At 45.6% G+C, this 18,714-nt stretch overlaps 1 protein-coding gene across 1 annotated transcript in view; it reads left to right on the top strand.

The window, feature by feature from the left end:
* Positions 1-18,374, top strand: part of IL2RB (interleukin 2 receptor subunit beta) — a 479,733-nt gene extending 461,359 nt beyond the window's left edge. The window contains exons 9-12 of the mRNA XM_078683907.1: positions 11,483-11,558; positions 11,740-13,584; positions 13,665-13,755; positions 14,009-18,374. Coding sequence (XP_078540033.1) covers positions 11,483-11,558; positions 11,740-12,432 — 769 coding nt within the window. The 3' untranslated portion in view covers positions 12,433-13,584; positions 13,665-13,755; positions 14,009-18,374. The remainder of the gene's footprint in view (positions 1-11,482; positions 11,559-11,739; positions 13,585-13,664; positions 13,756-14,008) is intronic.
* Positions 18,375-18,714: the final 340 nt, after the last annotated feature.

Genomic DNA, 18,714 nt, shown 5'->3' with positions numbered 1-18,714 from the left:
AAAGCAAACTTTGACAATCTTGTATACCGAGCACTGGTTAGTAAATTTGCAGTTAAAAAAAGCACATACAAAGAAAATCACATATACACGTAAAAACAGCAAACAAACCAAGAACTTAGGGGCAGATTTACAATAACTGGCGCATCCCCAGGGATGCACCAGTTATTATGCGCCATGCCGCCACCACCATGGATGCGCCGCATTTACAATGCGCCGCACCATGGGGCAAAAACGGCACAGATGCGTGATGCATCTGTGCCGTAAAGGCGGCGCATTGCAGGAGTTGCAGCTACAGCAATGCTCTGGAGGACCTATTCGCACAATGCTGCGTCAATCCTTATGCCTGCTTCAAGCAGGCACAGGGTTTTGAAGCAACATGGGCCCCAAAGTGACTGAGTGAAATCTTGTAGATTTCACTCAGCCACTTTTAGGAGGCGTTCCTGCGCCGGAACGCCCCCCCCCCCCCTGTGCAGGAACGCCTCCTTCTGGCGCAGGGCTTTACAACGTGATGCATCTGGAAGATGCGTCACGTTGTAAATACCCCGCACCATGGTGCATCTTTTGCGCCGCCGCTGCGTCACAAAAGTGACGCAACGGCGGCGTATAGAGGCGCAAGGGGCTTGTAAATCTGCCCCTTACAATGTACAGAGAACACGAGGGGGTTCCATACAATTTATTATGATCTCTGTCCAACAGCACCGACCCTTATAAACATACTCATGAAGCAATGTACAAAATCTGCCCAGACACGTGGTCAGCGGTTATTGAACTGAACTGCACTTCTATTAATTACACATAGTTTCAGTGGACCCAGTTAGAATCATTAGGCAATGCAGTCATTAAAAGCAAAGAAAAAGGTTTAAAAGTTGACATAAACAAAAACCCAAGAGTAATGAATATTGTCCAGCTGGAGTTTGGCACAGGCTGGAAACAAAATGGAGAACATCTATGTTCACTGCAGCTACATCTTAGAATTGGCATCTATTAGTCTAAATTGATTTAAACTAGTATTTAACCAGTGCAAATCCCCTTCTTAATTACATACATTCTATATTTTATACATTTTGTATTTAATATATGTACAATAATACACAATAAACAACTGATAGGATGCAAATGGATCCAGTTTCAACCACTTCATACCAGTTCAAGTATAGCCATTTACAATTGTTGAAGTAGAATTTTCACCACATTCAGCCACCTGACCACAAACTAACAATTTAAAGCTTAACAAAGGTTGTTTTTAAACAAGTTCTGACGATTCACAAAACTACTGTATAAAATAGTAATGTATTTGTTTACCGTGGTGAACACTCTCGCATTCCATACAGCACACAAGGTCTGACCCCTCCTGCCCCAGGAAACCCACACAAAGTAGTGAGCCATCAGCCACACATAGGGTGAATTACAAGAGTCTTTCATGTCTAGCCTGCGAAGCCATTCAGAGTCATTCCCTTCTATCTCGCCCAATGGGTAGTGGCTTTGAACACTCCCATTCGTTCCATGAGATCAGCTAACCATTATCCTCTCATCGCGAGAAGCCCTATTTTGCCCTCCAATGTGCTCTCTCAAAGTTCTAACTCTTTCGACTACTCTGAACTCTTCCAAGGAAATAAATGTCTTCCAAATCACATCAGGGCTACACTCGTCCTTTTTATTTTATTTTTTAATTCTTTTTTATTAACAAAAAGAAACAAACAATACATATTCAAACATCGACCAGAGTGCATCAGGTGACCACTGTTACATATATTTAGATGCGGACTTCCGAAGAAAAAGCAATCAATTAAAAGAAGAGAGTGGACCTAGGCATCCTCCTGTTCCTCACTGACAGGATCTAATTCCGGTGGTTCACAGATGTCGCCTCGATAGGCATTCCAGGTTCCCCAGATCTTGACCCATTTGCGGGGTCGCCCTCTGGACACATACACAGACTTCTCACGAAACATACACCAGTCGAGGTCTTCCATCCATTTCCCCACTCGAGGTGCCCGAGAAGCACCCCAAAGCTGTGCAATATTCCGCTTAGCAACCGCACAAGCGAGTGCCACCCAGACCTTACCATGGCTCGGCAGGTCCGTAGGCTCCCACACATTCAACATACATCTTCTTGCCTCCATCTCAACCCTCACTCCCCACACTTCGCTCATTTTCGAATGTATCTTGGTCCAGAAGTCACGGACCCACTCACACTCCCACAAAATGTACAGGAACGTCCCAAGCAGACCACACCCCCTTCGACAATTAGCAGACCCGGTCAAACCCATCCTCTGCAATCTCAGACCCGTGATATAGGAGCAGTGTAGGATCCTTAGTTGAACCAATCGGAGCCTCATAGGGACCGCCACCTCTTTAGGGGATGATACCGCCTCCCTCCAATCCTCCTCATCAAGTACAAAGCCATCAGCAACCCATTGTTCGCGCAACCACACCAGGGGGTCCTCAGTGTGGTTGATCAGTTTGCTACATGTTAAGGAAATCGTCTTAGTGGGGACAAGGCCATCCAGCAAATGATCCTCTAGTGGGGAGGCCACCGGTGGCGTTTCGCCTCTGGGGATAACAGCACATAAGGCATGGCTAATCTGAAGGTATCGAAACCATTCCGTCTCATTCAGCTGATACTTGGCCTGCAGCTCCTCAAACGTCAACATCCTGCCCTTACCCCACACATCACGCACCTGAGTTATACCAATCAAATCCCAGCGATCAAACCCTTTCGTTTTCCAAAGCACTGGGCCAGACCCCAGCTTCATCAAAACCGCGAAAAAGATAGGGCCACTCCACCCGGTCGAAGGCCATAGTTGCGTCTAAAGACAATAACACTGTCGGCTCGTGAATGCGAGACGCACTCGCCACCACGCCATGCAGCCGACGAAGATTAAGTGCAGTGTTGCGCCGCGGCATAAAGCCGGACTGATCTGGATGGATCAGGGTCGATATGACTTTCACCAAGCGGGTGGCCAACAGTTTGGCCAAAACCTTAGGTTCCACGTTTAATAAAGAAATCGGGCGATATGAAGAACAATCCAGCCTAGGCTTCCCCTCCTTGTAAATGACCACAATATTGGCAACACGCTGATCGTAGGGCAACACCCCACGATCACGGCTTTCCATGTACATGTCCTTCAGATACGGGGCCAATCGGTTAGCATGGGGCTTAAACAGTTCAATGGGGACACCGTTCGGGCCGGAGGCCCTACCAGAATGGACCCCCCTAATGGCCATCGCCACCTCGTCATTCGTGAGAGCAGAGTCCAATAATTTCCTATGATCATCCGACAGGGCAGGCATCGGTATATCCCGTATCATTTCAGCGTTATCTGTCTCAGTAAAAGTTCCAGCCGAGGTGTACACCTCCTCATAGTATCGAGCAAATTCCTCAACTATCAACTGGGGGTCCGACGTTGCCACCGAGCCCGCAATACTCAGCTCCGGCACCAATCGAGACCCCCAGTCGCCCTTCTCCAACCAGGCAATCAGCTTCCCTGCCTTGTCCCCGTGCTCATAGATCCTGCTCTGTGTGGTGGCGTGTTGTGCCCGCGCACTGTCACGTGTCAGAGTCCTATATTCATCCCGGAGCAGTCCGAGGCGATGGCTCTCCCCAGGGTCTCCCCCAGAGGAAACAGCAGTTTCCAAAGCCAAGAGCTCCGCCTCCACTCTATCCAACTCCGCCCTCTTCTTCTTCTTCTGCCCAGATACAAGGGAGAGGACCTCCCCTCTCACGACTGTCTTATACGCTTCCCAAAGGGAGCACCTAGAGTTGACCGATCCCTCATTCTCACGGAAATAACTATCTGTAATCCGCACCAGCTCCTTTTTTACCACAGGGTCTTTCAGACGCCACACATTTATAGGGGCTATCCTTCCAACATCACCCTGTCCCTTACACAGCCGAAGCCAGATCGGCGAGTGGTCTGAGACCCCCGGCGCCAAGTGAGCTACGACCCGAACAATGGCCGCCTGTGCCGCTGGCAATAACACGTGATCAATCCTTGAAAGGGAGTGATGCGCCGCTGAGGCGTGAGTGTACTCAATAGCGCTTGGGTGTCTGAGACGCCAACAGTCTACCAGCCCCGACGCAGAAACAAAGTCGGGCAACCACCTACGAGAGGGCAACAACACACGGGAGGGGAGCCTATCAAGCTCCCCGTCCATGACTGCGTTAAAATCCCCGCCCAGCACCGTGGTGCAGACGGGTAGAGTTAGGATCATCCGGCCCAAATCACGAAACGTGTCAACCTGCAGCGCCGGGGGGACATAGATATGTAAATTGATACTTGTATAGCGCACTACTCACCCGCAAGGGTCTCAAGGCGCTTGTACGAATACCACTGTGGAACCCATCCTGGCTTTCCCTGTGAGGTGTCCACTCCTGGGCACCCCCAAGGTGGAGGCCAGGCATTCTTAGCGTTGTGGGGGCCGTTGTGGAGATTAAGCAAGCTATTGCCCAGAGTTGCAGAGTGGGACTCCATGATTGGAATAGGCACCGAAGCGAGAATTATCAGGTCCGTGGAATTTTGAGCCCAAGACCCGCCGAGGCGGGGAATTGAACCCTGGTCCCGGGCTAGACCTTTGCATCAGGGTCTGCCGCTCTAACCATTGAGCCACACTAGATACAAGTGTGACAGTCCTACCCTCCCAAAGACCCGATATAGCTACATAACGGCCGCGATTATCAGACCAGGTTGAGCGGACCGCAAAGGGAAAGGGGTTCCTCACTAAGATGCCCACACCCCTAGAGCCAGATGTAAAGCCAGCATGGGCAACAAGTTTATAACCACCCCTGTGCAACGCCATACATCGCCTTCCCATGAGATGCGTCTCTTGCAACAATACAACGTCTGGCATGTGTCGTTTAATGAGCTGACTCACCATTTTTCGCTTTATCTTGTCACCCAATCCATTCATATTCCAGCTGTGGACGGAGAACCCCAGGCCCTGTCTAACGGAAGCCATACATCATTTAAAAAAACAGGAGATCCAAGTGCACCCACAGCAATCCCTGGTCAAACAAAACAAACAAATCAAAACGCAAAAACCCCCAACACCCAAGCCCCCAACCCCCCACCCTGCACCCCTGCATGTAGCAAATGCACATCCCCAACTCGCAGTGTGCCTGTCGCCCCCAGCTAACTACAGTTATCTAAAGGTAGAAAAACGGAGGACGACCTTACAACAGGCCGCCCGCCCCCACCACCCCAAACCAACCACTGTCCCCCCCATCCGGTAAAGGCACAAAAAAGAGTCATTAACAATAATAGTCCAGAGGGGGGGGGGGGTGGGGGGGGGGAAGGACAACCCCTACCAGACCCCTCTGTGCCACCGATACAGTCTAAAACAAGTCACTGTTCCTCACTGTCCGATCGGGCCCGAGCCCCCGGCTCCGACCCATCAATTTGATCCAGCCAGTCCGCAGCCACCTCAGGAGTGTCAAAAAAACAAGTTTTTCCGTCGCGTTCAATCCTCAAACGAGCCGGATACATCATAGAGTACTTGATGTCACAGTCCCTCAGTCACCGTTTGATAGACAGAAACCCTTGCCGTTGTCTCTGAACCGACTGAGTAAAGTCCGGAAAAAATAGCAACGAAGCATTCTCGTAGGCCAACGGGCCCGTGGACCTTCCCGTTTGCAGGATAGCGTCCGGGTCCCGAAAATTCAGGACCCGTGCAATGATGGGACGCAGAGATGCCCCAACCTTCAAGCGGCTGCCGGGGATCCTGTGTGCCCTCTCCACAGTGAAGAAATTGCTGAGGCCCTTAGGCTTGAGATGGTTTAGGATGAGATCCTCAACAAATAGGTCTGGGGTCACCCCCTCGGACCGCTCCGGAACCCCCAGGATAAGGACGTTGTTGCGGCCCACTCGACCCTCATACTCATCGAGCTTCCCATCGAATTTGAGTTGGGCCGTCTGGAGATCACGCACTTCTACTGGAGCTCCGAAACATCCTTGAGGAGACTCCCCATCTTAATCTCAAGGTTCTTGACCTTCTCAGTAGTTTTGGTGCGGTCAGCCCTGATGAGACCCACCTCAATAGTGACAGTGTCCAGTTTTGTGTCCATCTTGCCCAAGGAAGATTGAACCCCATGATAGCAGCCATTAAGTCCTTCATGGTGGGGTCATCACCGTCTGGATCCCCTTCCGCACCCCCAGACGGGGTTCGTTTTGCATCAACTGGGGACCCCTTGGAAACGGCGTACTTGTCAAACGACTGGACCTGCCGAATGGATTTCGAAGATCTCAGCGCAGGCTTTTCAAGATCTCTCGACGCCATCTCGACCGCAAAGGCAGGAGAAACCCACCACTCCTCAGTCGAGTGTAGGCGGGTCCTGCGATGGGTTACCTCTGAACAGGATAGAGAGACCCGAGACGTCTCGGCCACCACCCGGAGGTGACAAAGTAAGATCCGACCAGCCACTTCCGGTCCCGGAGGCCGATGTTGTTGCACTACACCCCGGATGGCTCCAAACCAGGGGTCCTGGACCCCGAGACCACAGGCCCACATCCTTCCGACGAGGATATTCAGTCGCCAAAACAGCCAAACGAGCCAGAATTTCACCTAGCGGCTCAGGTACTGGTCCCCCACCCGTCGGTAGGGACGGGGTTCAGGATATTGTGACGGATAGTCGGTCAGGATGTGGCGGCCGGCGGAGCCGATGCTCAAGCGGCCATCTTGGTCGCTGGCGCGGCTCCTCGCCTAATGTCCACTCTTCCTTTTTAACTCAAATAAATAAATAACTTGGACCAAGCTTCCCCTATATCTTAGAGGTATGTCTAGCCTTATGGCCTTTCGAAAAGCTTTAAAAACCTGGCTGTTTACAGATTAGCATGACACTGGTTCGATCCTCAGGCAAGATTTCACATAGCGCCAGGACACCTACGGGTAACAGTAGGGCTCAACAAATGTTATAATAATAATAACTCATCTCATTCAAGCGAGGTCTAACTTGACCTTCAACCTCCCACCACTAGCCTAGTCCTTAAATGTAAGTATGTATATATAGTATATAACAGTAAGTGCATTATCATTATTTGTATGCATGGACGTGCAATGCTGCAACGCCTCAAAAAAATTTTTTTACTACTGGCAGCTATGCAAAAAACTATCCTAAGCTTTGAAACTAAATAAAGTGAAAGCGCAATACAAAAATCAACACGCGGCCACCATTGCCAAAGCCGGCTGGGGGAGTGCAAAACAATGACTGGCTTCGAAGCTGGCATCTCACAAGTGTATTTAAAGTAAACAGCAAGCATGATTAAAGCGAAAGCCTACATGGCTGCAAATACAAACAGGAAAGGTGCAGTTTCTTTGCGCTCTGACGTGCCTGCTTCAGCAAGACTGGAATTAAGTAAATAGTGCATCCAACCTCTTAATGAAAGGTAGAGAGCAGGGACACATGTAAGAGGGGCAGTCCTGATGGGAGGTAACAACAGGAGACGGGGAGGTACTAAGGAGGGACTAATAAGCCTATTAACAAACAAAAGCCCAACATTTACAAAAGACAGTCACAAAAGCCAATACAAAATTGGGGGGAAGAGTGGATCCAGCTTCAAATCTATACCTCAATACAGCATGTCTAGGAGAGACAGCGCAAGCGATGCCTAGGCAAAACCTAAAAATAACTGTAGAAAACATTTGATGTCTTATCAGCTGTTTTCCTTATTTTATTTTATAAAATGGGTAATGCTGCTCTGTCTGTGTTCAGGGATGCAGTCTTTTTAAAAATACTGTTTACCTTTTTTAGGAATATGAAATAAAAAGCAGCCCTAGGTGTCTAGTTCTGTGACACTCGAGCACCAGAGCCACTTGTGTACCCCATCCAAGGTGGGACTGTGAAAACAAATAGGCCCAGGCACCAAGGCACGACTGGTGTAATGGGCATCGGGTGGGAGGCAGGAGGCTGGAGGGGTGAGAGACGGGTTTTGTTACTGGGGGCTGAAAAACCGGCCCTCAGTAACAAAACCAGCAGGACTGTCCAGCACAATTTCTCACTTCTCACTCTCAAAAATTAAGTCACATCCAGGTGTTTATAACTGGACACAATTGGGTTGTAGCTGAAGGCAGTGCAAGTTTATCTCAGTGGGGCAAAAGGTGTTCGGGCGGGTGGGGGGGGGGAGATGTGGCACTATGGCTAGAGCTACCGAATTTGAAACTGGGAAACCAGGATCAGGCTTCATGACCAGAACAGTCTCCTGAGGGAGCACTTTACCCTACTAGACCATAGAAGGCCTGGTCTCTTAGCACTAGCAGGTGGACCCTACCGGTAGCCAGGGTGGGTTAACCTTGAAGCCCTGTCCACCACAATTCATACTGAAGTTCACCTACAGTTTTGCAGGCAGGCCTGCGAAGCAGCACACCCTAGGTAGACAGAGGCTTTGTCACTGAGGTCACCAGAACCTTGAGGCAACTCCGCCTCACCCATTGGTACCTCCATTGGCTTTGTTCCAGCAGTAGTAATGCAACTCACCAGGGACCCACAATGCAGGATTTGCACGCACACCAAACTAAGGGACCTATTTACGAGTTCCTTGCATCATGTTTGCAACCCAGAACATGATGATAAATGTACAACACAAATCTCCAAGTCATATTTATGAAGCCACTCATAGCCACTTTGCATAGATTTGAATAGTTTCATAAATAGGGGGTAATGTGACACAGCGCAAATCGCCACTTTGCCTTCCTCTGCACTAGGCACACTTTGTGGTGGGTGTTCCCATGCACCTCTCATGGTTTTTTATGCATTCCTAGATTTACAAGGACTTGTAAACCTGGGAATGTATGGAAATCTTACGCCTACCAAAGGGAGGCACAACAAGGAGAAATATATTTATTTCTCCCTGTTTTTCTCTCTTTCTAGAGACAAATGGCGTCTGGTTCCACTTATAAGCGTATTTGGGACATTCTGTGATTGAAAACGCATCCCACATTGTAAATGAATTTTAATGTCATTAACTCATATATTAAACCTCAAATAAACATGTATCCAATGGTTTATTAAATAATGGTATAAGCTGTAACTGGTCTGTGAAATGCCAAACATACTAGAAATTGGTATGTTTTGCTCTTTTTAGCCACCTCTATTGACTCCGCCCACTAACCCAATCCTCTGTTATTCCTGCCTCCTGATACTCCACCCACAGTTCCACTACTTTTTTTCCCCCACTTCGACCACTTCTCTGGACGTTCTGAGGACTAGGTGGGAGGAGGACCTTGGCACCCCTATTGAACCGAAAGACTGGGATAAGATCTAAAATCTTAGAAAACACCAAAAGTCTCTAGACTCTCACGTTTCAAACTCATCAATTAATACATACTACACAGGGCATACTTGACACCCCACTGCGTAGGCAGATATTTCTATGTACTCAACGCAGCATGCCCCCGATGTTGTGACGCTAGAGCCCATATCCTCCACATGTTTTGGGCGTGTCCCGTGCTGCACACTTTTTGGGAGGGAGTCATACAAACACTCGAGGAGTGCATTGAGAATGAGATCCCGTGAACCCCAGGGCACTGTCTACTACACTGGTTCCCCCTCCCTGCAAAGGCAAAAATAACGGGGAGGCTTCAGGATCTAGCATATATCTTTGCTAAGCGTAAAATAGCTCGGAATTGGAAGGCAAAAGGAGGCCCACGGCTGAATATTTAGATGAGAGATATGGTAAAGTGGGAGCGCTGCGAGGTAAGGGTACTCCTGAGGGAGGCACAGAGGGGCATAGGGAACATGGACGGAGCCTGTGGTGCATTAGCGGATGGCTTGACCGACCCAGAGCCAGACCGGCCGGTGGCCTCTCCAGTGGAGTCACAGCGATTACCTAATTGCATCGAAGCTGAGGGCCCGCTCCATATTGAATACCTTTACACCACATAACACAGGCCAAAGTCGCCCACGGAGCAAAGTGCCCCTCAAGCCCTAGGTCTGTTGCTGTGGCTCATCATCTTTCCCTTTTCTCATATGCAGCCACGGTTATTACAGGGGATGTATGACATCACAACGCATGCTTTCCCAACGCATACCATTACAACGCATAGTGCTTTGGGGCGCTGGATAGTGAATTGTTTAATTTACTATTCCAACTCCAGTCCCCGTGGATAGTAGGGAAGGTATTGGATAGTAAATTAAACCTATTCCGTATCCTAGAGCGCCCCCAGCGCAATGCGTTGTAATGGTTTGCGTTGTAAAAGTTGCATCGTAATGGCACTGCGTAGTAAAAGTTGCGTTGTAATGGATGTCTCCCTATTACAGGGGATGTGATGTACTGACCAATGGAGGGAGGGGGGAATAGGTTGATTGTCGTTTGTCTCTTTCTTGATTAACGATGACAGATTGTATTGCTCATTATGACAAAGTGTACCTTGGCGCCACACTGCGTGGCGGTCAGAGTGAATGTCTTGGTTGCCTCTGAAAACCCAATTAAATCAGGGCATAGCCTCCTTATACCTCACCTGAACTACTTTAAAGGGGAAAAAAACATCAGTTCATTGTAACTAAAGAAAAAAAAGTGCAATTTTTACTTAACTGAAAAGCGCATTTCTCACTTAAACATGCAACTTAACGTGAGAATCATAAAAGTACAATTCAGTACTTTTTTCATGAAAAACAGAACTAGTAGGCCAGCTAAGACTGGTAAATGGAGGTGAGGAATGCATTTTTTTTCCAAAAAAGAAAAGTAATTTCATAAATGCGTTAATTGATGAGCAAATGGATGGGTGAAATCCCTCCATGCTCGACCTTCTAAAATGGAGCTTCTACAAGTAAAAACATCTGAACAAAATTGCTTTTAAATTGTAAGTGGAACAGAATTTTGGGTTTATATCAGTTGTGCAGATTAAAAAATAGAAATGTTATGTTTACTTTTCTTTCTACTTTTTCAAGACATTTGAATGAACAGGCAAACGTTTAATGTAAAGAAGGATGTGTTAAAACCTGGTAAATGTTGTCAAATGTTCCCGGGCAATCAGAGTTGTGGGAGTTGCTGGTGTGGGAAGGAGGTACCTATCTCGGGAGGTTTGACATGAAGGTACATGCAGAGAGGGATTTGTGAACATAAGTGGTCTATTAGCTGAAAGAGAGGGGCTGAGGGGGTTAATGGTCACATTTTCGATGCACTCCTTTAAGTTTATATTGTTAGATGGGAGCACAAGGCACCTCTTACTTCCTCGTGTTCTCACTCTCTTCCTTCCTCTTCTTCCCTCTCACTCCTTCCTAGTCTCATCATCCTTTCCTTCTCTCACTGTCTCCCTTTCTATCTCATAATCTCCCTCACTCCATCTGTCTAGGCACTGCTCTGTCCTTCGCTAGCTCCATTGCTTACCCACTTCATCTGTCGTCCTATTTATCCGTTGTCTTCTTTATTCCATTTTCTCCTTCCTGCTTCCATTTATATCTCAATACTGCGCTTACTTTTTCTCTTGTTATCTTGCTCACGCCACCTCTTTCTTCTTCCTTGTCCTAATGGTCCCCTTTTCTGGTCCCTAGGAATAAGAAAAATCCCTGGATCTCTGTTCCTGACCCCTCTGTGTTCTTTGAGGCCCTCTACGGTGGTGATTTTAAGGTAAGCAAACTGGGAACTTGGATTGGATTTTGTGGGAAGTTCTCATTCCAGAAAGATTGTTTAACCAAACTTGAGAAACGTGTAATGGACTATATTGTGGTTAGGAGGGGTCAATGTGGGGGTGCTGGGACCTCAAAAAAGATGTGAATGATGAGGATTCCCTCTTTTACTCCCTCAATAGGCCTGGATGTCGTCTCCATTCCCTGCATCCTCATTCGCCGTAGTTGATATGGACCCAAAGATCTCTCCAGTGGAGATTACACCCTTGAAGGATCTTCCTAAGGTCATGCCTATAGGCTGTACTGATGACTCTTTTCCATACGAGAACAGTGGACTATCCCAACACAGCTTCCACAACCAGGGATACTTCCTCTTTGACACGGCCCCCTGCAAGGTCTACTTCTCCTATGAACCCTCAAAGAATGACGACAACGAAGACAAAAATAAAGATTCTATTAGTGTTGGGGAAGGATCCTACCTGGCCGTCTCATCTCCAGACACACAACCTGTGTACACCTCAGACTATGAGAAGATATCGAGGATCACAGCGTGCAGCGCCAATGTCCTCAGTGGCTCCCGTGATTTGGCAATTTTTCCTGTTGCTCCAGGAAACCCTGCCCATCTACTATACCCACAGATACACCATGAAGTCGAAAGGCAAAAGGTCAATAATTCCATCCCCGCTGACTTTCCAGCAAAGCTAGAGACGCCTGTCCAGGTCCTGTCATTGCACGAAAACCTTAATTTGGTAGAGCCAGAAAAGGAAGCGCACAACATGCATGTATCAGGCATTTGTCCCACACTTACTCAGAGACTAGGAGGGAACACAGGAGATTACCTGTCCCTGAAAGACTTTGAGCTTCAATATGGGTAAATTATTGGACATGCGGGTGGGCTACAATGTTTTGATAAAAGAAATAATTACAGATACTTGGCATGTTACAGATTTTCAGAATAAGTAACTTGTATGATATAATGCAACTAACTGATAGGGTAGGACATCCACTATGGTGTGCAGGAGAGAAATATGTTGTAGGGCTATAGACATACCACATGGTATTTCACTCGAGAAATTAGGCACAGACAGGTATCCTGAGCATGGAAATATCCACGGACGAACACCAACTTTTAGCTCTCTTGATTCCAATACAAAAGCATAATGAACAGTGCAAGCTAAAAGGAAGTGCCACTTAAAATAGGGTCTTGTCAGCTACACGTACACTGTCAGATGTGGTCAGCAATTGCAGACAAGGTTCCTTTCAACCTGTGCAGGGATCAGCTTTAGTGTAGTGGTTAGCTTGAGAAGAAGAGATTGAACAAGTTGGCCGTTAGCAAAGAATTTCAGTGTTTTGTTGGGTAGAAAATGGGATAAGCGTGACTTATATGCGGCAGAAAAGTCATATTTTTCATAAATATTTTTAAATGGCACATTTCTGCGACATTTTTCGAGGAGTTGCACATGGGAGCATAGGGTGTCCACTTCACCATAGTATTTGGTAGACCTCCCTTCTGCTTTAGTATGGATTCTTAGGTGGGATCTTTTGATAAAATTAGAGCTTGAAGGCGCAATGTGAATGATCCCTGGGGAAAGGATTGTCTCCCGGGGAGGGTGGTAAATTATAAATCTAACAGAAGAATTGGACAAAGTGCACTTTTTTGCATTTCATGAAATTGGAAGATTAGCAAGTTTTTTAGGGAGATTTTTCTTGCTGATATTTTGTTAAAGGGAAATGATGCCTAAATATGTGTCACTGAAAACAAATTCTGTAAATATTTGATTTATGGGATTTTTACCCCACATACGTTTTTTTCAGATTTTTTTTGGGCCACGAGTTTCTTAGACGTTTGTAAATACAGTGATTTCCTGCAATTTGCAGTGTTTTTTCAAGACTTTTATAACATTCAGAGAAGTGAAGTCCTACGATTTCTGATGTCCCTTAGTATTTGTAAGCATTAATAACTGAATGTAACTTAAAGGAATGTATGTCCTTATTCCGCTTTATTTCTCCCCGCAGGGAATCAGAATGCGGTCGTTACAACCGCATACCATGACTCCGCAAGTCGGAACAGCAACTTGCGGAGGGGGGGCACTGGATGTTGGAATAGTATAATTTACTATTCCAACTCCAGTCTGTGCAGACACTAGAGAAGGTGTTGGATTTTATATCCATCCCCCCCCCCCCCCCGGCAAGTCATTGTTCCGACTTGCGGAGTAATGGTACGCGGACGTTGTCACGACCGCGTTGTGATTCCCTGCGGAGAGAAAGATTTGCGGTAAATGTTGTTTACCACTTAAAGAGTCTACGGGATGCCCCTCTGAGTGTGTCTTTTGGAGTGGGGCAGGGAGTGGTGGAGACTGGGACGGACTCTCATAAAGTCTACAAATAGTAAGGCTATTTGGTGATTTGAACATAAAGGAGGAGGAGTTACTTTTTAACAATTTCCAAAAGGTGAGTGGGGTCTCTTCCTTTAGGCATAGCATTCCGTGGTTGGTGTTCTTGTGTGTAAACATTTGACCTAAAATATCAGCTATGGGAATCTGAAGATTACCAACAGGTTTATGTACCTGGTCTGCATCTCTCGACCGCGGTCAAAGGATATAGTGGATATGTTATTTAAAGTCACCTCTCCCTTTGTTAGGTAGTACCCTGGAGTAGTAACGTTTCTAAGTGGGTTCTGAAAGATTGGGAGGAGTGATTAGCCTCTGCTCACTGCCCTGTCACTCACAGCCCAGGGGGCGTGGCTTTGGACAGGCCATCCATAATTGAACTTGCAATGCTGGTGGGAATTTCTCACCAAGTTTGGAAGTCTCAGTCTCATTATAAAAAGCAGAGTTATTTTTTTTAAACAGTGCTAATAAAATACCAACATAGATGGATGTACAGGGCAATTTTTTCTGTAAAGTCATGAACAAAATGTGTAGAAAACTACGAAATATGAATTGACAATCTCTGGTGGGAAATCTGAAGCAAGCCAGACTCTGCTAGTTGAGAAAGAGAAAGTCTTTAGTCATGTAATCAGTCCCTCTACCCAGGGCCGGTCCTAGGATATGTGGGGCCCGGGCAGAATAGGAACATGTGAGGCCCCTAAGCAGATACGACGCGGGATCGGATCGAGCCGGCTAAGGAAAGTTATTTTTTTTCTTTAAATTAAAATTAACCCCGCCCCCACAGTCTACAGCTAACAACCATTGACAAAACGCAGCCGCGGCTGATTTATGCCGGCCGTGACTGGGTTTTGTCAATCGTTGTTAGCAGTTTAAGCTAAATGAGTAACTACAATAAATAATTTTACTTTCACCTTGTTGTTTTGACCAATAAGTAGCTCCTTCACACACACTTGCATAGAATCACAACTGCAACTCAGGACCATTGCTCTTTGTGCTCTGTAGAGAGGCCATATTTTGAATGGTCATGTCATCTGAACACCTTTTTGACCCACAGACAGGCACAGTGTGAAAGTTGTACTGCCTGCAGCCTCAACTCCAAAGTGCTCAACTGTATCCTGTTATAAACACCTGGATGTGACTTAGTACAAAGGGTGCATCTTCCAAGAGTAATATGCTGTGAAATAAAATACACAATCACACATGCTGAAAATAGCTAGCACTCTTGGGGAATGCACGCTTCAGTAGAGCATTGAAAAATTAACAAAATTACTGCCATGGATTACACTCACCGCACAACCGCAGGAATTATGTGGCAGGAGAGGGTTAAATTATGTGGCAGGTTGAGTAAATTATGTGGCAAGAAAAGGAAAATTATGCAGCATAATCCGGCAAATTTTAAAATAGTAATACTTCATTTTTTGCCATTTTTAAACTTGGTAACACTGTTTGGGCATGGTTGCACCCCATTAGTACCAATTCAACACCCAAATTTAGCAGTGGGAAACAGAAAGTTGATTTTTAGTAACTTTTTAACCTTTAGAGATTGAAAGCAATTTAGTCGTTAAAATCTGTAGATTATGCAGCAGCTGATGGATTATGTGGCAAATGCGTCAAATGCATAATTATGCAGAAATCACATCCACCACACAATCGCATATTTCCAGTGACCCTGCCTAATATGCAGCATCAGACTGGGACAGAAAATAGGCCTCTGTACCAAAATAAAAGGGGTCCCTATTAGGGAGTTAGTTAGCTAGAAAGGTGTCCCATGTTTGAAAACTAGTGCAGTTTTCAACTTGTAAAGACATGCTGTATATGTTTTTTGTAAGGTATGACTGCACTGATTTGAGTTTGCTGCAGGCAATATTTGCCTTATTATCATAAAAATCAACAGTAAAAACCGGCACACCTGACCATAAAGCAGGTCAACATCTAGCCCAAAAAACGGCCTCCCTACTGACTTGACTGGAGGGCTTCAAGTGAGATGAAAAAAACTGTCATTTTGCCTCCAGATAAATAAAACAACAAGTAAAATTACACCCAGAACAAACCAGTACTATTGGCTTTGTCAGTGGTTATTAGTTGCATACAATGAATAAACAACATCTACAGCTTCCTTGTACATAATATTGAAAATGCTCCAGTTCTGGCGTGATGAGACTGAAAGAACTATAACGAGTCTCACTGAAGTTGCATTAAAGGTAGTTAGGGGTGGCACTGCTGCAGAGTTAAGATTTGTTTTTTCCATCTGAGGGTGAGGGCAAAAATGTAGACCGGGCCCGTCTCATCATCTGCTTTTCAGAACTTTCATTCATTGTGCAGACACTGGATCAATATTTTTGCAGGCAAACTTAAGGACATGAGTATAGGGCCCCTTTTCAATGTCCATTTTTATTTACTGCCCGGTCTTAGACTAGAGTGACCCAGCAGACTTTAAACCTTGCTCCAAACACTTTTGCATGCGGATTCTGCTCTTCTGTGTGCACCTCGTCTCAATGCCGCACACACACCTATCTGCTCCCCCCACTGTATTCCATTTGTCTTGCCCCTTTTACTCGCCTCTCTGCTCCCTTTCCACTTGTCCTCAGTGAGTAGTTTCCATTGTGATGCGCCACCATCGCCACTCTATCCTTTGTTTTGCCCCAGCAGGATATTCTTTCTTTTATTCATACAGGGCCTGGGGCAGGGCCACTTCACAGGCAAGGGCACTCAAATTACCTGTCTGATTGCTGTCATCAACATGCAGATGCAGCCATTAGGCCCACAGAGATGGGCCAGCAGGGGAGATTGATATAAAAAAGAAAACATACAAACTCTCAGGGGGCCCCCTGGGCCTAGAACTTCTGATGTCTTTAAAGGTGTGAGTAGGCGCGGGCCCTGGGCAGCTGCCCATGCCTAGCGCCAGCCCTGCCTCTACCCTCTGGGCATGCAATGCACATATTTGGTTGTGCCAGAAGGCTCTGGGCCAAGGGTGCAGTCTTCAGGTATTCCATACAACAAACACAGAGTGCTCAAGGCTCACAGGGTATGGATTTTGGTTCTGCCTTAGGTTAAGTCTCCAGCGTCAGAGCCTTCAAAATAAATCTTTAAAGCGTTAAAACGTTTGAAAACCATATCGCAGATATTGGTAATATTCTTGAAACCATTAGCAAATTCTGGCATATTATGGAGCATTGTAGTTCACAAACTGGCTGTTTCAGTTAGCAAGCCCTGTGTTATAAGACTGGGAGGAGGATAGTGTTTTCTACAGATCTGGAGTGTGCCCTGACCCCCACCCTTATATGCTTCAGTAATGACAGACATACAAAAATGTTCAAGCTTGCTGACGTTTCGAAAACCAGCTTTACAGACAAAAAATATATATAAAACATTGTATTTTACATTTAAAGGGCCGGTGCGTTTGAACTGTCTTCCTGCACCTATGTTGAACACATTGTGCAGTTTATAATCCCTTCCTTTTATTTTGGTTCCCTGTAGATACGCATTTTAGTCTGAAAATGTTTAGTGCATAGTCTGGGAACCTAACAATACTGTTATTTTAAAGCCAGTCTTTTCTTAATTGAAGCAGCTGGTCTCACAAGCCAAGCCAAGCAGCATACAGATGACATTTTGTAGGGAAATTATTAAAGCTTAGAAATTTTTCAAAATGTAATACTTATTATTTGCAACTGCCACAGCTGTATTTATGAATGTGGTATTTCTGTAGTGCAAACCTAGCCAAAAGGCAGTGGTGCACTGGACAAGGTCAAAAACAAGCATGCATTTAACAACTGATAGAAATGGTAGCCAGTTTGGAGACGATTAATGCGTTGAGCTGTAGAGTTTTTTTCTAGAGATGTAAATTTTACGTTAGTCACAGTCCCCCAAATTGAACCAACCAAATCTATCTTCTATGAAGGATAAAAGCTGCAGACCTTTTATTTAAACTTTTCAAAAGTACATGACTTGACAATAAATATACCTTTCTTAGTAGGATGAGCTTTAGTGAGGACAAAGAGGAGGAATGGGAGTTTAGCAGTTTTTAAATACTTTATATTATTTTCTGATATTTACCTACAAATATTCTAAATTGGATCTCTTACAAGATATTTGTTTTGGAGCACTAATTTGTGGCCTCTTCTTTTTTGGGAGAATGGAGGCACTTTTAAGCAAAAGAGCATTATGCAATCTGTTGGAAGAACACCAGCTTTTGGAGGACCTTTGGGCAACTTGTCATAGCTGGCCTAAAGAAATCTGTATCCTTGTAGTTTGTATATATCATATTTGATGAAATTATTTTCTCTGTTCATAGTGTGTTTTATTGTAAAATCTACCAATATCCAGCCAGTTCAGCAGATATTTCTACAAGTGTCTAAAAAATGTACAAATGTTGTTGCAAGTTATGTTTCTTTGCACTGTTAATAGAAAAAAATAAAGCGTACCTTCCCAGAAGGATTTTTCAACTTGTAGTTGCAGCTTGAGACTTCCGTTTGCAGAGTTGCTTTCTTCAGTAAATGTGAATATTCATTCTTTCTTTTATCCAGATTGTATTCAATAAATTTTGATGTATCGTTTTTGTTCAGTAACAAAACAGACAGTCACAAGAAATTACAATAGCTTAGCTCATCAGTGTCTCGTGTCGTAAAACATCAGAAGCATCAGGGTTCATCTTTCAGGGGGCTATAAAATCATATATAATTTCTGAGATAGGATGGAAAAAAAATTACCCTTATTACAGTATGGTCTTGCTTTCTCCCTGGGGTTGCTAACCACGCATGATTCTGTTTC

The sequence above is a fragment of the Lissotriton helveticus genome, chromosome 1_1, assembly GCF_964261635.1.
Source record: "Lissotriton helveticus chromosome 1_1, aLisHel1.1, whole genome shotgun sequence".
Taxonomy (NCBI): Eukaryota; Metazoa; Chordata; class Amphibia; order Caudata; family Salamandridae; genus Lissotriton; species Lissotriton helveticus.
This window is presented reverse-complemented; position numbering and strand designations above follow the sequence as displayed.